A 24,214-nucleotide genomic window follows, 5' to 3' on the forward strand; every position below is an offset into this window, starting at 1 on the left:
CTCCCTCTCTCTCTGACCCTCCCCTGCTCATGCTGTCTCTCTCTCTCTCTCCTAGAAATAAATAAAACATAAAAAAAAAAAAAAAAAAGGACAGCGAATCTTTGCAGAGGGCTTAGAAAGTGGCAGGCATTAATGGGAGCCATTCACCCTGGATCCTTCACACATCCCTCCAAAGTACTGTAAGGAGCATCAGTTCCCCATCAAGAAGCGGAAGCTTGGAAAGGTAATATGCACGAGATCATGCAAGGAGTAATATCTGGGCTTCAACCCCAGGCTCAGTCCAGAGCGCACACCGATGAGCCATTTTATGCTGGAGACAGACAGAGCCTTTGCTGTCACAGGGATGGTGGCCCTCGGAAAAGGCTGGCACTTGACACGGCTTGCATCAGAGGGCATGCGCAAGGATGTCTGATGGAGCCCAGGGATGTACAAAGGCCCCCTTGAAGAGGGAATCCCTCAACTGAGGGGCGGGGGCGTGCAGAAGCTGGCAAAGGGAAGGGGAAGAGAAGAGCATTCCAGGCACGGTGGCAAGAGGCAAGGGGGCAAAGAGGATTGTGTCTCAGAAGGTGCCCTTGGCGCAGAAGCCGGAAGAAGCTGGGAGAGCGCCTTGCCTGCCAGCGAAGGAAAGACGGTCCAGAAAAAAGGGAGTCGCGGATGGCAAGGCTCTGATACAAATGCACGCCTGGCACACCCAAGGAGCAGCAAGAAGGGAGTGTGCCTGGAGCAGAGGGATTTAGTGGGAAGCCTGGGAGACGAAATGGAGAGGCTGGCGCGTTCCACGTCTTGCAGGCCATGAGATTTTGTCTGTAGGCGGAGTGAGATCGGAAGGCACGAAGCGTTGGGAGCAGAGGAGTAACCTGTTGCTCCAGGTCTATTTTATTCCCTAGAATCTGAACGAGAGGGGCGCCTGGGTGGCTTAGTCGGTTAAGCGTCCGACTTTCGCTTAGGTCATGATCTCGCGGTTCGTGGGTTCGAGCCCCGCGTCGGGCTCTGTGCTGACTGCCAGCTCGGAGCCTGGAGCCTGTTTCAGTCTGTGACTCCCTCTCTCTCTGACCCTCCCCTGCTCACGCTGTCTCTCTCTCTCTCCTAGAAATAAATAAAAAACATTAAAAAAAGAAAAAAAGAATGTGAACGAGGGGGCAGGGACTTTGTTTTACTCTTGCCTATCCCCAACCCTGGAAGAGCACCAGGCCCTTGATCGTACTCGGTAAATACGTGAACAAGGAAGTGAATGAACGAATAAATAAAGGAATGAAATGAAGGGATGAGTCGACGAATAATTGTGAATCGGTCTCCTTCCTTCCACAAGGGCGTGGAGATCCGCCCCGCCTCTCATCCTCCGCCGGGCTTCCAGCCCCGCCCTCAGGCTGCAAGTCCGCGCCGCGGCCGCCAGAGGGCGCGGAGTCGGGGAGTTTCCCGCACGGAGGACTTTGCGTGAGGCACCGCACGGGGCGGGGCTTGCGGGCGGGCGCCGCGCGGCTGGGCCGGGTCGACCGGCGGGCGGAACGCGGCTGCGGGGGTGAGGCTGTGCGGCGGCTGGCGGAGCGGTTCGGGCGGCGCACAGGGCGAAGATGGCGGCGGAGCGGCAGGACGCGCTGAGGGAGTTCGTGGCGGTGACTGGCGCCGAGGAGGACCGGGCCCGCTTCTTCCTCGAATCGGCCGGCTGGGACCTGCAGGTAGCGGCGCGGGGCCGGATGCGTCAGGCCGGCCGGGGGCTGCGGGACGCGGGCGTCCGGCGCAGCACGCCGGTGGGGGCCGAAGCGCACCGTCATCCCGCCGGGCTGCGGCCCGACCCAGGCCTCAGGGTCCCGAGGCCGCCTGCCACGCGTCGCCAACTCGGCTTGGGCGTGGGGGTAGGGGAAAAGCGGACCGGCCCCGGCCTCGCTTCGCGGGCCCTCGGCATCCTCCTCCGCCTCGCCCGTCCGAGGGGTCCGCGAGATTTTGGGCACTGCGGCGACCCGCGTGGGGAAGGGAGCCTGGGGGCGTGGCGGCCGCGCCGAGCCTCGGCTGGGGGCCTGGCCGGTGGCAGTGGCCGGGTCCGGCGAGGAGCTGCGGTGAGGCCGAGGTGGTCGTTCCCATCCACTCCCGCCGCCCGGCCGCTGGCGGAGGGAGAAGCCCAGCCCCGGGGGCGGCCCACGCCCCCTCCTACCTACTTGGTGGGAGAATCCACCCCTGGGATGGTGGCGCAAGCTTGGAGCCTGTTCGAGTGTCTGAGCTCATCTGTAAGATGGCAGTTTCTCGTCTAGTTTTCTGGCCCGTATTAAGTATTCATTAAATATTGTTGACTAAGTCATTAAGAGGAGCTACTCGAGGGAGGGGTTTTGGGAAACGTGAATCCCTGGTGCCAAGAACGGGTCCTGGCTCATATTAGGCACTCAGCAGTTCATTGTAGAAAGAATTGCCTAAATGGCCTTGGTCGGCCTGCGTCTCAGGTAGATGATGATGGTTAGTGTTTCTTGATTCCTCACCATGAGCCAGGTGCTGTTGTAACTGCTTTCCGTTCCTTAAATTATTTCATCTTTGCAATTTGCAGCTGAGCTGTAGGGAGATTGAGTAACTTGGTTAAGGCCTCGCTAGTTACCAGGTGGAAACTATAGCATTAGAACTCGGGTCTGATTCCAGAGCCCAAGCTTGGAACCCCCGAGGGCCAGGCACTTTAGGTGTGAAGATTTGCTTAATCCTGGCAACACTGAGGTGAAGGAGACTAGCTCGTTGTGTAGATGAGGACTTGGAGGCTCAGAGGGCGAAAGACAAGTCCGAGGTCCCACAGTCAGTAAGTGGTGAGGTCGGGACTTGAACTGGGTCTGCTGACTTCACCACATAAATGGCATAAAAGTTGGGGCACCTGGGTGGCTTAGTCGGTTAAGCATCCGACTTTCGCTTAGGTCATGATCTCGCGGTTCGTGGGTTCCAGCCCCACGTCGGGCTCTGTGCTGACTGCCAGCTCAGAGCCTGGAGCTTGTTTCAGAGTCTGTGGCTCCTTCTCTCTCTCTGACCCTCCCCTGCTCACGCTGTCTCTCTCTCTCTCTTTCCTAGAAATAAATAAAACATTAAAAAAAATATTTTAAATGGCATAAAAGTTGGGTGAAGCATCACACCTGTACACACACACACACACACACACACACACACACACACACAGGGTGTGAAGCCCCTGTGCGGGGCAGCCTGGAAGCCCTACACGCTCACAGTGTTACACCCTGGTCAGGTCCTCAGTCCCAGCCTCCTCACACTACAGGTAGGGAAAGTGAGGCTCCTGCGTGGGACATGACTTGCCTGGCAGAGCTGGGACTTGAATGTAGTCCCCGCTCCGAGTTCAGTGGAGTGTCCTGGGACAGCACGCTGCCTCCTCTAAGGGTGGTGATCTGGAGGACGGGAACCATCTCTCTTCCGTCTCTGTAGACCTTGGTGCTCGTATCTCTGTACCGAGTGATTAAATACATAACCATTGGGTCAGTGAGAGAAACACTCCATTGCAAATGGCCGGAAGACTCCTGTAGCCCTTCTGTGTGTATAGAGCTAAGGCGTGCCTGTGCACAAATGCCAAGGGGTCCTCTCGTTCGTTGTGTGGGGTTGGTGGGCCCGGTGTCCCTGTGGATAGGCGAAGAAGCTGGGCCCCAGTGGGAAAGTAAAAGTAGCGGTCCGGCTTGATGGCACCGTTCCTGACTCCTGGTCGTCCCATGAAAGCTGAGAGTGCGGTCCGAGCGCTCGGCAGGGAGCCTGGCTCTGCTTCTCACCCAACTCTTTCACTCGGGGCAGTTTTTTCTCAGTGTCTCTGTATCCACTATAAAATGAGACCAAGATAATGATAATACTAATTATATAGAGTTCTTTGAGGATTAAACAAGTTAACACATGTAGAGTTATGCTCAGAGCAATGTGGCACGTAAGTAAATGCTCAATAAATGTACGCTGCTTTTACCAGGCCACCTTTCCTGGTAAAATGAGAATGAGGAGTGTCTCCATCCCAGCCTTCCTTCTTGCTTTCTGTTCCCCTTAGTAGGTGGAATTTGTTTTAGGGGATAGGAGGAGAAACAGTTGGGCTGCTACCTCTTTTTTTTTTTCTTAATGTTTATTTTTGAGAGAGTGCAAGCTGGGGAGGGGCAGAGAGAGGGGACAGAGGACCTGCAACTGGCTCTGCACTGACAGAGTGAGCCCGATGTAGAGTTTGAATTCACAACTATGAGCTCATGACCTGACCTGAAGTCGGATGCTCAACCGACTGAGCCACCCAGATGCCCCAGGCTGCTGCCTTTTGATCTCATTTTCTATGGTCCCCAGATACAGACCACCTTGTAAATGTGGGCCATATCTTCGTCACTTTGCTTTCTCGCACTCAGAGGAAGTATGTGTTAGATGAAGGCCTTTTTGAGAATCCCAAGTCACTACCTCTCTGTTTCAGATCGCCCTAGCAAGCTTTTATGAGGATGGAGGGGACGAAGACATTGTGACCATTTCGCAGGCAACCCCCAGTTCAGTGTCCAGAGGCACAGCCCCCAGGTAAGGGCCAACTTCAACTGTTGCTACATGGGTGTGCTTCCGACAGCAATGAGGAGCAATTTCCTGACTTGATGGAGGGTTCAGGCCTGCGGATACGAGCCAACAGGCTGGAGTGAGAAAGTTAGATTAACTGGTGGCTGTTAGTTCCTCGTAAGACTTGTTCCTTTCCTGGCGAGAGATGGACGACACCCTCAGGTGGACTGTGGTTTATGGGCCAGTCCTGGGGGAAACCACACAACCTACTCTTAAGATGTTTGAGTCTTTTATTTATGAATGTGAGGAGTGATTCTCCATCTCTGGAAGTTTTTAAATTTTTTTAAAAATTATTTCTTTTTGAGAGAGAGAGCGAGAGTGAGTGGGGGAGGAGCAGAGAGAGAGGGAGACACGGAATCCGAAGCTGTCTGCACAGAGCCTGACACAGGGCTCGAACCCACAAATGGTGAGATCATGACCTGAGCCAAAGTCAGACGCTTAACTGACTGAGCCACCCAAGTTTCTCCTCTGGAAGTTTTTAAGTAGAGGACTTCCTCTCTGAGGTCTGTAACTGTAAAAGATTAGACTACATGACTTGAGCGGGGCTCTTTTGATATTTTTGGATGCCCATGATCCTATTAAGTCTTAGAGGAAGTAAACCTATGTTGCACAATCTTCCCCAGATTGATGAGGGAGACCTTATTAGGTGGAACAGAGCTAACCTTCATGACTCCATTTGCACCCCCGTCCCAGATGCCTGGCTGCAAGGTCCCCACGGGGACCTGCTAGGATCTGCAGAGCAAGCCGGCGCTGATCCTCCAAGAGACAGGCAGGGCCGCTTTCTACAAAGTGTCTGGACCACAGCTCCCCTCCCCACCCTAGGCTGGTTTGTTCCTACCCTCTGGAGTATGTTTTCACCAGAAAAATTTGTTTGGTCTTTTAAATCAGCCCCAGAACACAGAGTGTTTCTTTGATGGTGAAGTGATAAGTCGTTTCTCTCTAAGGGCATCCAGGTTTTAAGTTACAATTCCTCCCTTTGAAGAAGGAACTCTAGCCCCAGACCAGGTTTTGTTGCTTCCGTAACCTTTCCCTGTCTCCCACATCCAGAGAAAAGAGGTAGAAGCAGGCAGTTGATCTTTGAATTAGTCACAGGGGCTGACCCGTAGGGTGTGGGTGGTGGCTCATCTGGATGTCACTGCCTGGAACATGGCTGATTTCCTGAGCGTGAGACTTTCACAGGCACCCGACATTACTGTTGGGACATCAGCATGTCATACATACAGAGGGGAGAGGGTGACACGTAGCCGCTGATGCCAGTTACGTGTTCACGCCTCTGTTCTCAAGTAGCCCTGAAGTCCTGTCAGGACCGTGGTTCATTAGCACCTCGGCCTGTGAGCCCAGCTGCCTGCATCCCCGTCCCCGCTCTGCTGCCTGGGAGCTTTGTGACCTTGAATGGTCCCCTGAGCGTTTCAGTCCCTCGGTTTTCCTTACCTATCAAATGGGAACGATAGTGGGGCATACCGTGTGGGAGATTAGATGAGTTCATGACTTATAAAGCACTTGGAACATAATACACATTAGTGACTGCTGCTGTCACATTTTTATTATCACTATTAGCATCCGTTTTCATTTTCCTTTCTTTTTTACGTGTTCCCGATGTCCCACAACAGACATACTGATTAAAGAATACACCTGCTAGTAAAAACTTGGGGAAATAGGAGAGTTTAATGTGAAGACAGAGGGGAGCGAAGCCATATGCAGGCCTAAATGCCTTGCTTTGTATTTGTAGCCTCAGACATGGTGCCGGGCATCCATGAAGCCAAGAAAGAGAGAGAAAGGGCATGGTTTGAGGTTGTCCTTGTCCGGAAGGAAAACAGTGTGCATTCTCAGGAGAAGCCACGCTTTACTCCAGCACCCCAGAGAGTTCTGCGTGTAACCGGCTTCTGCCCCCACCCGGGCTGACCTGTCACAGGACACAGCCTGCCCCGCCCCCACCGTCCTCGCCTCAGGCACTCTTCTCGTGTCCTCCCCGTTCCTGCAGCGTGGAATGCGTTCCTGCAGCGTGGAATGCGGCTAGTGAGGGCCTGCTTTGAGTCTAGACTGGGGCTTCTTAGTGCGGGTGCCCTGAACCCCCAGCATAAATCTGGAATGGATGTGAGAATGATTATAAATACCTGAAATAGTTGGCAAAATTGTATGTGTGTCTTTTCTGGCAAGAAAATCCATAGCTTTTATCAGATTTTTCCAAGGTCGGTGGGACATAAAAGGGTTAACCATTGCTGTAAGGTAGTCTGCACACCTCGACAGTAACAGCTGTCCTTTATCGAGCGTGTGCCAGGTGCCATGCGCTGGGTGAAGCCTTTACAGGCACCTGTCTTTAGTCCTCACTACAACCCTAGGTGGGGGTACTGTCACTGTACCCAGTTTACAGGTGAAGCTATGCGAAAGCTGGGCATCTTCCCAAGATGCACAGCTGGTGAAACAAGGATTTAAATACAGATCTGTTTCTGTTTCCAGCGTTCAGCTCTCAGCCAGAATGACACACTGCTTCCCTTTGGGGAAATTTGGGGTCCTCCAGAGCGAGCCCTGAACCTGCCATCCTATTCTTACCCCTCATTTCTCACATCTGTATTCCAACCCAGCTGATCTCCTTGGTGTCTCAGTTTGGCCTCATTTTTGGTTTTCCTGCTTTTGTTTGAGCCTCTCACCTGACTGGCCATGTCTGCTGTCTTGCTTTCTGCCTGCCCATCCCCCCTGGGTCCTTCTAGGTTTAGCTCTGTGCCCACCTTCTCTATGGAGAGTGTTATCCCCAGCCCATAGGCAGCCCGCCATAGTCCTGTTGCTCAGCAGTCCAGCCACCTAGAATTTGTTCACCTTGACCCGTATCCACATACTACTCAGTGGCGTCCCTCATGGGTTGTCCTGAACTCTTCTCCTGATAGTTCGCTTTTCCTCCCTCAGTAAGTTGTCACTTCCTGGAAGCGGGAGGACTGGGGTTTCAGGAGCGCCCACCATCAGGCTCGCGCTGCCAGATTCTCTCCCCTATGCTGTCATGCCTCAGCAGCTTTAGAAGTAGGTAGGGTGCTCGTCATTTCACCGGCCAGGGTGCTGGGTCTTACAAAGATGGAGCACCTCCCAGCTGCCGGTGCAGCAGAGTCAAGCCCAAGTCTGTGTAAATGCGGAGCTGCTTCTGCCGCCTGCTGGCTCCCTGTCCAGCACCACCCGGCCCTGTACCAAGTGCAGGGGAGAGCAAGAGGTAGCGGTGAGTTTTCTTCTGTTTTTTCTTCTTTCCTCCAATGAAACTTACTTTCTCAGGGTGGCTGGGGCTGCCAGTTTCTGATTCTCTAAAACTGTACTATCCGCGGTGTTATATGGAAACCAACTTAACAGTAAACTATTTAAAATATAATAAAATAAAATAAACATTAAAAAAATAATAAAAATAAAAAATAAAATAAAACTGTACTATCCAGTGTAGGAGCCACTGTTGAGATTATTTAAAATTAAATAAAGCGAACATTCAGTTACTTACGCAAATCACATTTCAGATACCGCATAGTCCCGTGTGACTGTGACTTCCATACCAGACCACACAGGTCCAGCGTTTTCCATCACTGGAAAATAGATCTGACAGAGGACTTTTGTGCCACTTCATGGTGCCAGGGTACCTGGGAGATTGAGCTTTGGTGCTGAAAAATTGAAATTTCTGAGACATTTTGCCACTTTGCGGAGGACATGGAACAAAGTGTCCCCTGGACATCGTGCCTTAAGGCAGCCCTCCAGCGCTGCTCAGGAGCAGCCCCCAGATCTGAGCGTGCGCTGGACTTGGAGTGGGGTGCCAGGCCCTCTTCCCCGGTTTCTGACTCAGGGGCTCTAGGCAGGCCGGACGGTCTCGCAGGCGGTGCTCACGCTCGGAGTCTAAGGGCCAGCACTGGGAGAGCCACTGCTCCAGCACAGCGCGGGAAGCGTGCGGCACAGAGCGTCAGTGCCCCGGCGGCTCGCGGAACGCCCGGGGGCTCGCTGCTGCGACTGTCCCCATTTTTGCTTGAGCACGGGAAGCCTTAGAGCGCTTCATGAGCATGCCCAGGAGCCCATGGTGGGGGCTCAGCTGGGGTCCGAACCAGGTACGGGACACCAGAGTCTGTGTTAGAGTCTGGCTGTGAGAACTTTTGGAGAAAGAAACCTGTAGCCAGAGCAAGGGGTTTGCTCAAGCACGTGTACATGCGTGTATTTGAAGGTGTAGACAACAGAGAGAGAGCTTTTCCCCACGGATGCTAGGTTGAGCGTCTGTGGAAAACTCCCCCTGGGAAGATTAACGAGTGGGATTAGCCTTGCCGGGTCCTAGTGCACATCTATCACTTGGATTCTTTTGAACCGTGTCATACAGACATCCAGAAATGCCCACAGATTGCTCCCGGCTAACTCAGGTTAATTCAAGCAGCGAGTGTATTTGCTACATTAATTGGTCTTTGTTCTCTCATTTCTAGTTGATGCAACTTCAAAGCCTGTTCTGTCCTCTGACTATCTCTTTGATACACATCTTCAAGATTGAACTGCAGCTTTCCCCTAGAAAATAACTCCTCGAGGCTTCCCGGTCTAGCCTCACTAGACCTGTCTCACCCTCTTCCCCCACTATGTTGCAGAGAAATTACCTTTTTATCCTAAGAAATACCGGAAAGGTTTTTTTATCAAATGTCTTATCCTTGAAAAACTAAGTTCTTTGAGGACAATCTAAACTAGAAAAAAGTGGCGGTGTACGACAGTGTCAGAGGAGGAAGGTGCCCCTTTGCACACCTGTTTTCAGCGTGCCCTCTCCAGCCCCACACACAGCGCTGCTTTTTCCCTCAACACCAGTAGACTTTTTCTCAACTAGCCTGCAGCAGAGGCAGGGCCGCCTCAGCCACATGCTCACTTCCTCCTCACTTCTTGACAGCTTACCCTCCTCGTGCGTGTCTCTCTGTGTGCACACCACTCTCCTGCGGTGCCCTGCTGACCCCCTCCCCGCCCCCCAGCCCTGCCCTTGATCTGCTGAGGACTGATGGTTCTCATTCCTCAGCACCCAGTCGCAAATGTTGCATTTTGCTGGGAAACTTTTCTTGATGTTCCCCCATCCCCCGCTCCCCCCACGAGGGACAAGGCATTCTGTCCTCACATATCCCGTGTGCTTCCTTCTGCCCCAGCCCCGACTGCACAGTATTTAGGAGATGGTTTCCTGGCCCAGGGGCCACAATGAGCCTATAAGCAACTCAAGACTAAGAACTGTTGGAGCGCCTGGGCAGCTGGGGTGGTTGAGCATCTGACTCTTCACTTCGGCTCAGGTCATGATCTCATGGTTCAGGAGTTTTGAGCCCCGCATCAGGCTGTGTACTGACAGCACAAAGCCTGCTTGGGATTCGCTCTCCCCCTCGCTCTGCCCCTCCCCCTGCATGTACACATACACACTCAAAATAAAGTTAAAATAAGAACTAGGTGTGATCGTCTTTATAGATCTAGTATCCAGTTCAGTGCCTAACACACAAGCATCTCCTGCTATTTAAAAATTAAATGAAGGGCACCTGGCTGGGTCAGTTGGTGGAGCGTGACTCTTGATCTCCGGGCTGTAGGTTTAAGACCCTCGTTGGGTATGAGATTACTTAAAAATAATAAAAATCTGTAAAGTAAATAAAAATTAAATGATGAAAATAGTAAGCTTTTAAATTACTACACCCCCCATACCATTCCCCCCTCCTCCCCCTAGGAGAGCTTAAATTGGGACTCCATTTTATTTCACAATAGCCCTTTCTAATTTATTTGTAGTCCTGTGGACCTTGAAGAAAAAAACGCCACATTATTTTGCATTTAAACTTAGAAAGTCTAACCCTCTTTCACATAGATCCTCTTCTGTCCCACCAAGAATATCTAATCCCCATGTTTTTAACACCTTAGCCGCTGATAACGAGTGTTACTTTTAATTCTCCCCGAGGTCATTTTGCTCCTTTCTGTGTCTCCAGCGATAATAGGGTAACATCCTTCAGAGACCTCATTCATGACCAAGACGAGGAGGAGGAGGAAGAGGAGGGCCAGAGGTGAGTCTTTGTTAGGGGGGCACAGTTCGCAGGAAAGTCTGTGGTAATGTGTAAATCATCTAGAAGGACCCAGAAGGATAATGTGCTCGGTTATCATTAGCCATGACTACTGTGGGCTGGTCTAAGTGGGTTATATCCTAGAAACAGTCTCCCACTCCCTGTAGCTTAGAAGTGATCCCTTTGCTCTGTTACTGTTTTTTTTTTTCTTTTGGAGTATTTTAGGTTTGTTTTCCTGTTTTTAATACGTATTTTTTGAAGAGTATTAGGGGAAGGGAAACAAATTGATGAAAAGAAAAAGTTATTCTTAATATTTGTAACCCAGTGGTAACCAGGTATCTGTATTTGGGGTGTGTATTTTTCCAGTTTTTTCTCAATTAAAAAGGCAGTATATCACATAATGAAAAGAATAAAAACGTATCAATGTGTTTTTCCCCCATATACACACACACACACACTGTTTTTTTAAAAATTGTGAATGTTATACTAAAAATAGTGTCCATTATAGAAGAAACAGTAGTGTACTGAAAAAATAATACAGTTGTCCATCTTTTGGTAACTTGGGTTAGTATTTTGGAACATTTCTATTCAGTGTTCTGGGTGTAGCTGTGCTTGGTTTTGCATCCTGTTTTACATGGGATGGCCAGATAATTTTGTGTCTTGGTTCTGTTGGATCAGTGCTCTGTATTCAGTACTTTCCTTGCTGTTAAGACTCTTCATTAGTGTTTTCAGCAACTATAATAATAACTCATCGTATGGGTTGTCCAATGTTTAGGTTGTTTAAGGTTTTTACCACTAAATATCAGTGCTTCGAACATCTCTGTGTGTTCATCTTTGACTCCATTTCAGATTATTCTCTCAGTGGAGCTTCTAGACACGATAGGGACAAAGGAGTGAATATTTTTAAGCGCTTGATTCTAGGCTCTTAGTTCACAAGCCAAGGCTTTGAGATTCTGTAATAAAGACCACTGAGCAGAACTGCGTCTGCAGCCTCATTTCACGGGTTTAGTTCCCCATGGGCCCTGCCTCGGTCTGTCAGACATTTGTAAGGAACATTACCGTAACCGTGATAAAAATACAGTTATCTCCTCATGGTCACTCTTTGGGAAGCGGGCTGAGAAGTTACATGTGTTCTATTCTGTTTCATCCATATAGTGACCTTTACACTGCCTCACAGCCTTCTTTTTAGATACATTCAAGGTTCAGAGTTTTACACCCCTTGAGTGAAAGGCAATGCCATCAAGTATGTGAATGCCCAACTCCTAAATGGCCGCTGCCTCCTTTTCCTGTCCTGTCACATCCTCCAGGTGATGACCTTCCTTTATTTCACATCCTGATTACCTCCTCGGCCCCTCGGCATTGCAGGCCGGATGGCATCCGCGCTGTCATCCTCGGCAAGGCCTGGGCTTGCCTTGCATTCAGTGGGGGATGTCAGGAAATAGAAGGCTGAGACGAATTCTGTAGGTTTGCAATGTCCCCACTTAGAGACCAGCTGTTGGCCTGGCAGTGAGTAGGAGTGACGAGCCAGGCTCCGTGCGTACTGGTTTTCAGAACCAGAGTAAAAACTGCTGACTCGATCTCAAGCTGTGCTTGGCCCATTGGAGAGCCTGGTGTGGGTATCTTGGGGCTGGTGTTTAGCTTCCCCTGACCTTCAGGGCCCTCTTCTCATTGCCCCCAGCGTATGTCACAAGAATAGTGAGGTGAGGCGTGGGTGAGCTCTCAGTGCTGTTTCACACCACCTTACATGTGTGCATTACTCTGCTTATTCTTTTGCATACATCTGCTGATTTGAACCTCATGGCCCTGACTTAAGGAGCAGGTAGGTAGGGCATGTGGTCCTTCCCTCCTGTTTCAAAGATAAGGAAAATGAGATGCAGGGTGATGCACTGGCTTGCCCAGGGTCCCTCAGCAGCAGGGCCAACACTGGAGCCTGGCCGCTCGCACTAACGACACCACTGCCACTGCTAACCCCGAGCTGTTAGTGGTAGTGCTTCTGACTGAGACCGTAGTTGCTGTCTCCCAGAAAGGTGCTGGCCGCTGGACGGGTGATTTCCAGCTGGGACTCTTTCTGGAGGTGGCGTGCTGTCATGCATGCCTGGAATGCCCTTCCCTGGTCCCTTCACCTGATCAACTCGTCCTCGTCCTCATTCTCAAGATTCAGCCCAGAAGACCTTCCTCTAGGAAGCCTGACTTCCTTCATAACTCAGTGCTCCAGGGCATCCCTTACTCAGCCCCATTGCTGTTCACCACATCCTGCCTGCCTGCCTGCTTTCATGTTTCCCCAACTAGACAGTGCATTCCTTAAACACGGGCGCTGCACCCATTGCCTCAGTCAGCGTGCCTGGCACCTGGCCCAGAGCCCGGCATGTGCTCTGTTCATGCATGCCGAGTGTGTTTAGTGTTAGACACGTGTTTTCTGCACAGGTTTTATGCTGGGGGCTCAGAAAGAAGCGGACAGCAGATTGTTGGCCCTCCGAGGAAGAAAAGTCCCAACGAGCTGGTGGATGATCTCTTTAAAGGTGCCAAGGAGCACGGAGCTGTGGCTGTCGAACGAGTGACCAAGAGTCCCGGAGAGACCAGTAAACCAAGAGTGAGCATAAGGGGTCGTCTGTGTCACGGGACTCTGGTTCTGGGGCCTGGGAAGAGCCCTTCCTCACCCCAGAAGTGACTGAATTTGTCTGTCTTGTCTTTCATCACTCACTTGCCCTTGTGTCCAGAAGAGCAGTGCACTTTCTCTCACTTGTAACACGGGGTCAGGATTTGGGGCCGCGTTCAAGCCTGCGGCCTGGAGCCATCCTGCAGGCATGCTTTATGTGGCATGCTTTATGTGGCAAGTCAACCAACTTGACTCACTTTGTAGTCTGCTTTGTTTTGTTTTTCATTGAATTAGTATTGAATTGGATTTATGTGTTACAGAATTGCTAGATTTCTGTCTTCTCTGGGAAAATCAGAGAGTCTTTGGTATTATCTTGTACCCAGACTCCTACATGTCCATGGTTAACTAGAGCCTGGTAGCACTGTTCCCCATAGCCCAGCAGCACCACCCTGCCTCCAGTTCTCCCCAATCCTGCCCACTTGATTCATCTACCGTACTGCCTGGCCCTGTAGCTCTGAGTTCAGTACCAGAGGAAGTGCCCCTAGCAGGTGACAGGCTTGAGACAGATTGTTGTATCTGAGGACCCCACACCTCAAAGGTTTATGAATGTGTCTTTTACAGCCATTTGCAGGGGGCGGCTATCGCCTTGGGGCAGCACCAGAGGAAGAGTCTGCCTACGTGGCGGGGGAAAGGAGGCGGCATTCCGGCCAAGATGTGAGTGTGCACCTCCCTTCCTTAGAGGAGCTCATAGACTGTTCTGCCACTTTTCAGAAGGGATTGGTCCCATGTTGTTTGTGAGCCAGCAACCTCAGAAAGAAAGAGGCAGTGCCATCGTTGTGGTCCAGGAGCAGGGAGGCTTCCTTAAGAACAGAAGGCAGCTCTCATCTGGCTGGGCAGGGGCACTCCAGAGGAGTGAGCAGAGGGGATGGACAAATGAAGGAGTTTTCTGAGCATCCCATGAACGTTGGGCAGAGGGATCGTGATTCTGAGGTTTTTCTGGTGGTGTGGACATGTAAAGAACTTAGTCTTCAGGGACGCCTGGGGGGCTAAGTCAGAGCCCGGACCTGAGTCTGACTTCGGCTTAGGTCATGATCTCATGGTTCGTGAGTTCAAGCCCACTTCTGGCTCTGTGCTTACCTCTCAGAGCCTGGAGTCTGCTTCAGATTCTGTGTCTCCCTCTCTCTCTGCCTCTCCCCTGTTTATGCTCTGTCTCTCTCTCCCAAAAATAAATGAACATTAAAAAACAAACAAACCTCGTCTTCGAAGAGTCCACCCAAAGCACAACTTTGGAAAACTTTACTATTATCCAACCTTTTTTCCCTGTGCGTAGGGTCCCTCTTCAATAAGTGTGTCAGACTATGTAGATAATTATGAGGTTTTTAAATTTAATATTATGCCATAAACAGATGTTTGGCCTTGAGACCATTCGTTTCTATAATGTATTTGTTTTTAATCATTTGGGGTTTTATTCCGAAATGAAGCCAAGAAGAAAACTAAAATCGTATCCACCCAAGGCAGCTGCTAATATGCTGGCTTGGGACCTAGACCCTTTGCTGTGATTAGTCTCAGGAGTTAACACAAGTTGTAGATGTCACTTTTAATGACTGCAAAGGAGTGCCATGAGGAAATCTGCCCTGGTGGCTTAGTGGAGCACCAGCTGCATGCCAGGCACACTGGCAGCCCCACAGACAAGCCGCAGATCTGACTTAGTCACTTGCTCAGGGCCACTTAGGTAGTGAGTGCAAAGTCAAGACAGACCCAGGTCTGCTCAGATCAAAACCATGCTCTTAACCTTTTGCTGTATCACCTACTTATTTTACGTTAAGATTTGGTTGTTGATTGATTGCCCGCGTGCGTGTGTGCGTGGTGTGTCATCTTTCTGTTTCGGTGGTGACAGTAAGATAATAAGAACCTGCTAACACAGATTGGTGTTCCTGCGAGCACATGTTGGTATGCTTGCCAGCTTCCTGGCAGTGTGTGGACCTCTTACCTCCTGCCGTCCCAGGTTCATGTAGTGTTGAAGCTCTGGAAGAGTGGCTTCAGCCTGGACAACGGTGAACTCAGAAGCTACCAAGACCCATCCAATGCCCAGTTTCTGGAGTCGATCCGCAGAGGGTGAGCAGAAAGCCCTCCTCCGTGTTCCATGTCAGTGAATAGATGAGAATGAAGAGGCTGATTTAAGAGGTAGAAAATTTGGGGGCACCTGGGTGGGTCAGTAGGTTAAGCATCTGACTTTTGGCTCAGGTCATGATCTCAAAATTCATGAGGTCGAGCCCAGCAAAGGGCTCTCTTCTGTCCGCGCAGAGCCTGCATTGGATCCTCTTTCCTCTTCTTTCTGCCCCTCTGCTCATGCTCGCTCTCTCTCAAAAGTAAACACATTTAAAAAATGTTTTTAAAGTAAAAAATTTTAAGATTTAACACAGTTAAAATACAGATTCACAGATCTAAAACCTTGTGTGTCTGTTATTCCCTTTCAAGCCTGGGGCAGAACCAAGTGACCAGGTAACATAGAGATCATAACCATGACTGAGCAGGCGTGAGACCAGGGGGAGACAGACCATGGCCACTATAGTAGCCGTGCTCTGGGAAGGCCCAGCCATTTCCACATTTGGACCTATGACGCTTCTCCCTGCGCACCCGCCACTGCTGTCCTGTGCGCTCCGTGTGGACCCAGCGCTGCCTGTCCCCTTGCAGGGAGGTGCCGGCCGAGCTGCGGCGGCTAGCTCACGGTGGGCAGGTGAATTTGGACATGGAGGACCATCGGGACGAGGACTTCGTGAAGCCCAAGGGAGCGTTCAGAGCCTTCACTGGCGAGGGCCAGAAACTGGGCAGGTAAGAGCAGCACGGGTGGAAGTGGGACACGCTGGTCACTGCGCTGGGTCCCCAGACCCTGTGTGTCGTCACCGTGCACGTAGCTCTTTGCCGTCACTGAGCACTGCGTGTTTTATCTTTACGGGAGGAAAAGTGCGGAGAATGTGAATTTGGGTGTTAAACAACCTGGGTTTAAAGTCTCTTAACTTTCTAGCCATGTGAACTTGGACTGCATAGCCTTAGTTTGCTCAAGCATAAAATGGAACTAGTGAGAGGCCTTCCTCCTTCATTGTCATGAGGAGCGCTGAGCGCTGCCTCCCAGTGAGCAATCAGCGTAAGCACAGAGGGCAGCACGTTGCTGTTTGGACTCAGTACTCTAGCACATTCGGGGCCACATTGAGCTCCTTCGTAGCTTAAGGCCAAAACGGACACACATGTTTTTGGGAGTCACCAGAAACAGGGATGTGGGGGGTGAGATCTCCGGCTCTCCTGCCCAGCCGCCTTTCCGCAGCTTTGTTCAGGATGCAGGGATGCTCAGGGACACTGCTGCCCTGGGCCAGCTGCCCCTCACTGCTACTGCAGCTCTTCTCTACCGCTTTGGTTCTGCCTGACACTGTCACTTCCTGTGACCTTTTCTGCCCTGTGTCCTCTGCCACTGCCTCCGTCTTTCATTCAGACTCCTGATAGGCTCTGATTGGCCGAAGTCACTGTTGCCCCTGATGGGCAGAGTTCTCCCACCACACCTCGGCCAGCCCACAAGCAGGCTGCCTTCTCTTCAGCAGCCTGCTCAACTCTGTCCGATGGGTCACTTGGTCAGTATTCTTCAGAGAGAACTGTGTACGCAGGGAATAGTGACCTTTCCTCCGAGTACATTCGTTATTTTACCGAAGGGAAAACTGAGGCTTGTGGACCCCAAGGGTTACCTGTGGATGTATCAGTGGTGTGGGCGGAGCCAGGACTGGAGCCCGGGCCTTGTGATGGGCACTCCTTCCCGCAGCTTCACAGCAGGCTCCATATGGCAGCTCTGGAGCTAGGCGCTGCACGGCTCCTGTCCACCCCATTGGCAGAGACCAGGGTGGTCTGCTGGCTCCTGTGCCCTTTGGGCTTTGGGTAGGGACTCTAGGAGAGCAAAGGTAATAGCTCAGGACGTTAGAGTGGCCTCTGCTAAACTGATTCCCCATAACCGGAGAGTGAGTCTACCCTGTGCTCACCTCATCTGCCACATTGGACCTGTGGGTCAGGGCAGGACGCTGTCCTCAGAGTGCACTGTCTGGCTCCCTGCCGTCTGTGATAAACTCTGTGGAGCAATAGGTAATTCCTTTTTTTTTTTGGTTAATTATTAAAATGTGTTTATCTTCTTTAAAATAATAGAAAATACAGATTAAGGAAAAAAACTAAACCTAACACCCAGACATATCTGGTTAGTATCCTAGTCGTGTGTGTGTGTGTGTGTGTGTGTGTGTGTGTGTGTAACCGTGCTATGTTATCATTTGCTGTTTGCCTAATGAAAGTAGTATGGTTGTTATTCTACATCAGTAATTGTATTTCTACAATGTTATTTGTAATGCTAACATGCTTTTCTATCTTGTATGTGTGCTGTAGTTTAATCAGCCCCTGCTGTTAACTATTTAGGTGGCTGCCGGTGTTAAGAACAACATTACAGTGAATATCTCTCATTAAATCTTCATATACCCCTTAATTTTGGGCTGGAAGTAATATTGCTGGTTCAGAAGGTCTTCATATTTTTAAGATGATGCCAAATTGCCCTCTTGGCCCAGAACTCAGTACATCGTGTGGTTTGGGCTTAGTTGGTTTCATGATCCTAATGGGAAATGCTACTACTGGAAAGTCTGTATTATCTGTGCAAGGCTCCACACACGTTCTTGAAAAGTTAGAATATATTTAAGGAGGTCTATTTTAGCGGGACAGGAATAAGTAACTTTATTAGTAGAGGACGCAGCCACAAGTTGAGACAGATCTCGATCATCAGGGTTGACAGAGTTTGATTTTGTCAGCTAAATATTCTTTGCCAGTTCCATTTTCATTTTATGTCAGTGTTGGTTTTCTGTGAAAAATGAGCAAAAGACAAGTTTCATACAGCTAAGTGAGATGAGGTTTTTAGCTTTTCAGTCTAAACCAGATGCACAGCTTTTTTAGTTTTTCCCATAAATTTTGCAATATTTTCCACTGTCATCTTGTCAACTAAAATGATCAAGAGCCAAAAGCTTAAGAAAACGTTCTCAGGTTTGCCTCAAGAATTAGTCCTGGGTTTTTTCCTCCAGTTAATCTGAATGGAGAAATTGTTCTCAATTCAAAAATTTGAGAAAATTCTTATAGTTGTATTAAACTTTGTTGTTTTAGGTTTTACGTTTGTTTGGATGGGAACTAACCTGAAAGTCCAGAAGTTTTGTGTTTATTCAGTTCTGAGTAGCGAACACCAAGAGCACCATGGCGGGGGGGGGGGCGGGGGGCGGTTGCTGCTACCCGTGTTGAGTTGTGTTGAGTTTCGGCTGCTCACCGTGCTTTCTGCAGTGGTCGGGTTTTTTTTTTGTTTGTTTGTTTTTTATTTTTATTTATTTCTAGGAGAGAGACAGCGTGAGCAGGGGAGGGTCAGAGAGAGAGGGAGACACAGACTCTGAAATAGGCCCCAGGCTCTGAGCTGGCAGTCAGCACAGAGCCCGACGCGGGGCTCGAACCCATGAACCGTGAGATCATGACCTAAGCGAAAGTCGGACGCTTAACCGACTAAGCCACCCAGGCGCCCCTGCAGTGGTCGTTTTTTGTAAAGAGATGACAAAGTGGCAATCCTTAATTGTGACAACAAAGCACCTTCGTGCCCAGTTAATCCCCGACTACAAAGGAAGTGAGCAGTCGTGATCCAGGCTGTTCTCTGGGGGAGGCTCTTTCCCTGTGAGGTGTATGGTATTTGCAAGGAGACAGCAAAGAAACTTTCTGCAGGTGTCTGACCGGACCACTCCCGGCCTTGGAGGCGCTGCCTTCACTGCAGCAGGTGGCCCTGCCGCCCTTGGGAAGGGTGGCTCCGGTGGCTCCTGTGTGTGCAGTGCCCGGGAAGCGCCACACCCGGGCTGAGCTCCTCTGAGCAGATGCCTGCGGCCGCCCTGCGTGATGGAGCAGTTCGGACCTGCCGCTTCTCAAGTGTGAGAGCAATAGGGCCTGGTATCATGCTCCTCCTGCTCCAGTCCTCGAGGCAGCGTAGGCTGGGGGTGCCGCGCAGGGGGTTTTCCAGTTACGGCCACGGATAGGCACTAGCGTCGGGTCCAGAATCCAGACAAATACAGGTGGGGCAGGACCTTGAAGAATGATAGTAAACTAATTATAGGGTGTCTTTTCTGCTGTTAGCTAAGCACTGTAGTAGGCATTTCCCATGTGTTATCACCTTTAATCCTGTTTTCATCTCCAAATAAGGGATGAAATAAGGACTCTGAGCCTTGAAGAGATCATGTCACATCCAAGGTCACACTACAGGTCAGTGCAGAGATGGGTTCCCCCGTCTCTGCTCTTCCCCGCCATACTGCATTGTTCCTGGGTGTTCCTACCCAGCCCCAGAGGCGTTTGTGTGTGCTTCTCGTACATGCTGTGTGCAGTGCCTTGTTTTTAGCTGTTATCCCAGCCGTGGGAAGTTTCACTTAACTCCCGTTTCACTGATGAGCAAACCGTGCCTCGGGACAGTGTTCCTAAAATCAAGGCCTAGGTCTACCTGACTCTGAGGCCTGGCGGGAAGGGAGGGCAGGCGTCCAGGGCACAGAACAAGAGTCAAGCAGCTTGGGTTGTGTCCTGGCACCATGTCGAACCAACGCTGGGATCCCATTATGCGCCAGTTCCCTCATCTATAAAGTGGAGACGATGAATCCCTTCCTCACACGCCATTGTGAGAATGAAATGAACTGCTGCGTGTGACATACTCGGCACAGGGCCCAGCTCAGTGATGAGTGCAGCGCAAGCCTGTGGTGTGCCCATCACCTCCCAGCTCACCTGAGCCATGGGCTGTGTGAGAGAAACAGCAGCCTTTCCCCGGCCCTCAGATGATGAGCACGGCTCCGTGCGACAGGCTGTGCGGGGAAGAGACCAAAACCTCAGCTGCCTCCTCGTGTGGAGGACGTGCCAGTGTCTGGTCTGTCTGGCCTTCTGCACACGATGTGCCCGCTAACCTCACGGCAGAACAGTCCTCATGTCACACGGGCCAACCGTGAAGCCCCTCCCAAGGCCACCCCTCTTGTTCATTGCTGGAGCCGGGCCTCTCTGGCCGGTCCTGTGCTGGGCCTCCGGCAGCACGCTGACTCCTTAGCAGTCCTGGCCACTGCCCCGAAAGGTGTGGAGGTGTGGGGATGGGATTCTCCTGCTACAGAGACGGAAGTCCAGAAGCCCACGTGTTTACTGAACTGCTGAGCACTGGCCAGCTCATAGGACAGGGATACCCGACCCTCTGTGAGCCAGCGAGGAGTCTGAGAAAGCATTTTTAAAATATGTTTCCTAAAATCAACCATGGAACGTGACCCTTGACAGTCCTGGCTGGTGGGAACGCACAGTGTACAGGGAGAAAGCTTGTTCATTACGTAAATTTTTAACAATTGAGAAACTGCTCCACAGGATGTGCTTCTGTTTTCCTGTGTGAGGATGGAGATGCACCGGTCTCAGAGGATGGCTGTGAGGGGTCCGTGAGGCTGTGGACACCCAGCTCCCCCAGACACTGTGTGAACAAAGCATACGTCACTCCTGTTCACTCCCATCCCCGCCCTGGCTAAACGGATGCTCTGGGCAACCTTGCTTCTTTCTCACCGTAGGCCTGACTGAAGAAGCGAGAGTTCCCATTCTGGCAGGCGGTAGCTTCACTGAGTACCTGTTCCGTCCTTGGAATTGTTATTTGAACAGTTGAGAGACAGGCTGTCTATGTCTAGACTAGTTAGAGAGTTGACTTAATGCCTGTAAAAGTAATGAACAAAACAGTTGCTCTTAGGCATTTATAGGCTTCATATTGAACTTGCCACTGTCTCTGAGCATCTTTTTTTTCTTCTTCTTTTTTTTTTTTTTTTTTAAATTTCTGAGAGAGAGAGACAGCATGAGCAGGGGAGGGTCAGAGAGAGGGAGACACAGAATCTGGAGCAGGCTCCAGGCTCTGAGCTGGCTGTCAGCACAGAGCCCGATGTGGGGCTCAAACCCACAAACCGTGAAATCATGACCTGAGCCAAAGTCGGACGCTTAACCGACTGAGCCACCCAGGCGCCCCTCTGAGCATCTAAAAGGTGGTGTGATTTTTGCATGTGCATCCCACACACTGAGGGTGATGCATAGAAAGGAGCAGCTCCTTCCATAGGTGGTAAGTGTGGCCAGTGTTCTGAGTTCTGCTTTGTGACTCTCTGAGCGCTTGTTTTTTAATAGTCACAGAAAACCACCCACTTTTCAGTTCTTTGCTAGTTATGTGTTCTAGGGCAGTGTTTCACAAACTGGGTTCCGTGGCATACTCTGCAGGAGGTTTAACCAGTGGGGCTTGAAAAAGGGACAAGGTGGTCAGATAAGTTTGCTCTGACCGCACAGCCTCTCAAGACTTTAATATGCAATGGCCCCTGGTGCTGCCAGTTTGGTATGTAGCGTTTCTACACTCTTCCTGGATTTCTCTCAGGAGATTAGGGTCCCTGGAAACACACTTGGGAAAGCACTTTCCGATGGATTTACTAAGAGTACCGTCTTTAGCTTATAAAGATCCAGGGGGAAGGGAGAGGTGTGGGAACTGATGTAATCCGAAGCTGTGGGGAAGCAAGGTGCCATCTCATGGCCTGTCTCCTCTGCAGGGGTCTGGATGAGCGCGCCTGCTGAGAGAGCTGGGAGGGAGACACAGGTGATTACAGGGGAGGGGCAAAGCCTCCAGCAGTGGTCGAGTTCTGTGAACGTTTTGTATGTCAGTGCTGTGTGCCTTTCTCTCCTTTATTCCTCACAGAAGCTGAGCAAGGCAGGTAGTCTTCACTGTTGTTAAAGAGCCTCGTTACCTCCCTTGTTGAAACTAAGGGAGCTTGAGTAACTTGCCCAGCGCCGCCTGTCTGACAGGAGAGTTCTAAGATCTGCAGCGGACACCATGTCCTCTGGATACTGTGAAAATAATCCCCGTGGTGGAGGGTGCTTAGTTGATCGGTGGGAAATCTCTGTCCCCTTCTGGTAGTTGACATAGGGGAACGAATGTGCACACAAGTGAGGCTGCACTAGGGAGCGCAGGCCTGACAATTCCGTGACCGGAAGGAGTGTGGACTGGTCCCCGCCTGGCTGTCAGACCTGCCTCCGCTACGGACCTTGGCCTCTCTCATTGCGGCTAAAACGCATCCTGCTCTGGTCCCCCTGCAGCTGTCATGCATGCTGCTTTCCTCCCTTCGGGCCTTTGTTCAGGTGAGGGCACCGAGGCAGAACAGGAATCACTTGCCCCCGGTTACTCAGGAGTGAGGGAGCTAGCTGCAGCGCAGGGCCAGTGCCTTCTGCTGGGCCTGTAGGTTCTGCGACGGCTGGTTGTCTCGGCCACTCGTTCTAGCCGCCACAGCAATGTCGCGGGCACAGCCAGTGCTCTGCCAACTCTGCGGCAGGATCGCCCCCTGCAGGGGCCTTGTTTCCGTGTGTGGCCTGACGTTCTTCTCTCTCCTCAGCACGGCCCCCCAGGTACTGAATCCCAGCTCTCCAGCCCAACAAGCAGAAAACGAAGCCAAAGCCAGCTCTTCGGTCTCAATCGATGAGTCCCAGCCCACCACAAACATCCAAATACGGCTCGCTGACGGCGGGAGGCTGGTGCAGAAGTTCAACCACAGCCACAGGTGCCTTGCGCCGTCCGGCCTCGCTGGCTTGGGGAGGGCCCCCTAGACACCAGCAGGGGCTCTGCACTCCCCAAAGGAGGCAGTGGGACGGGGAGGCCTGCAGGTCTTAAGCCTTTGGTTCTCATTCCTCTCATCCATTAAGTGCGGCCGGTGACTGCTCACTTCTCACCTGTGGGTCTCATTCCTCGCCTGTAAGATTAGGGCATTGGGATTCTCAGGGTCTTTTTGGCCCCCACAGTGTTTGTTCACAGGAAATTTCACGGTAAAGCCCAAGTGCAGAACAATAAAATCTAAACTGCTGTGGATAACAGAGAGGAGGAGGGGACACAACCCCAGCGTCCACTACCTCCCTCTCCAAGGATCTCTGAAAACCACCGGGCTGTGAAAGTCTCTTAGGTCTGCCATGTGAAAATTCTAGAATACCTGCTCTACTACTTCAGACCATCTGGGCTGGCTCAAAGCAAACTGTGCCAACCCCATTTTAAAGATGGGGAAACTGAGGCATGGAGAAATTGAAGAGATTAGCAGGGGAGGACTGGTAAACCAGTATTCTAGGTATTTGGGGAGACCTTTTTCTAGGATAGCGGTATCCATTTTCATGAGGCGTAGGCCACCTAAACCAGAAGCACGTGAGGGACCCAGGGAATGGCTTGACAGTCCTTGGGTGCTGACGGGTCACCTGTGGGCTAAGTTCTGAAAGAGTGTGATTAGGATTCCAGGACAGGAATCGGGCAGAGGTGCTTCGAGTGACCCCAGTGTTGGCAGGAAGCACAGCATGATGAAAATCTAGAAGGAGGGACATAGAGAACACGGGGAAGGAGCATGGGATCAAATTAGATGGGGCTTGGGATCCCAGTAAAGAGGTGGTGTTTATCCCAAAGAAACTGGGAGCAGCCCTGAAGGGCTTTAGGCAAGGGAGTTGTGTGATCTGATATGGTTCTGAGCAAGTGCCCTGGCTGCCCGTGGAGGAGGAAGGCTGGGGTGTGGACGGCAGAGAGGGGCCCTGCTCACCCACCTCCCTGCCCCGCCCCCCCCACCCCCACCCCCCCCACTCCACCAGGATCAGCGACATCCGACTCTTCATCGTGGACGCCCGGCCAGCCATGGCTGCCACCAGCTTCATCCTCATGACTACCTTCCCGAACAAAGAGCTGGCTGACGAGAGCCAGACCCTGAAGGAGGCCAACCTGCTGAACGCCGTCATCGTGCAGCGGTTAACATAACCGCCCGCCTGGCTGGCGGCCTCCTCTCCCTCCCGCGTCCCCCTGGCTGGCTGCCCCACGGGGACCGCCCCTCCCGCCCCCTCCCACACACCCAGCAGGCCAGGGCCACGTCTTGTCTATCGCTCTGGGTTCTTAGATCTCAGTTGGACATTTGTTTTCTCCTTAGTTGCGTTTCCTGGGTTTTTGTGACGATCAATGGACTTTAAAGAAAAAAATAAAAATGACCAAAAAAAAAGGAAA

The 24,214-nt window shown here is 51.3% G+C and overlaps 1 protein-coding gene across 2 annotated transcripts; it reads left to right on the top strand.

Moving 5' to 3' along the window:
* Positions 1-1,538: 1,538 nt before the first annotated feature.
* Positions 1,539-24,214, top strand: NSFL1C (NSFL1 cofactor). 2 transcript variants are annotated; one of them, XM_039237733.1, is made up of 10 exons: positions 1,539-1,676; positions 4,403-4,500; positions 10,464-10,538; positions 12,349-12,354; positions 12,960-13,125; positions 13,753-13,845; positions 15,137-15,246; positions 15,826-15,963; positions 22,587-22,751; positions 23,812-24,214. In XM_039237733.1, exons 1-10 carry the CDS (start codon positions 1,572-1,574, stop codon positions 23,972-23,974), a joined length of 1,119 nt encoding a protein of 372 aa, XP_039093664.1. In that variant the 5' UTR covers positions 1,539-1,571; the 3' UTR covers positions 23,975-24,214. The 2 variants fall into 2 exon arrangements, with proteins under 2 accessions (XP_039093664.1, XP_039093666.1); XM_039237735.1 differs by lacking the exon at positions 12,349-12,354.

The sequence above is a fragment of the Hyaena hyaena genome, unplaced genomic scaffold (genome assembly GCF_003009895.1).
Source record: "Hyaena hyaena isolate Hyena2069 unplaced genomic scaffold, ASM300989v1 scaffold_131, whole genome shotgun sequence".
Taxonomy (NCBI): Eukaryota; Metazoa; Chordata; class Mammalia; order Carnivora; family Hyaenidae; genus Hyaena; species Hyaena hyaena.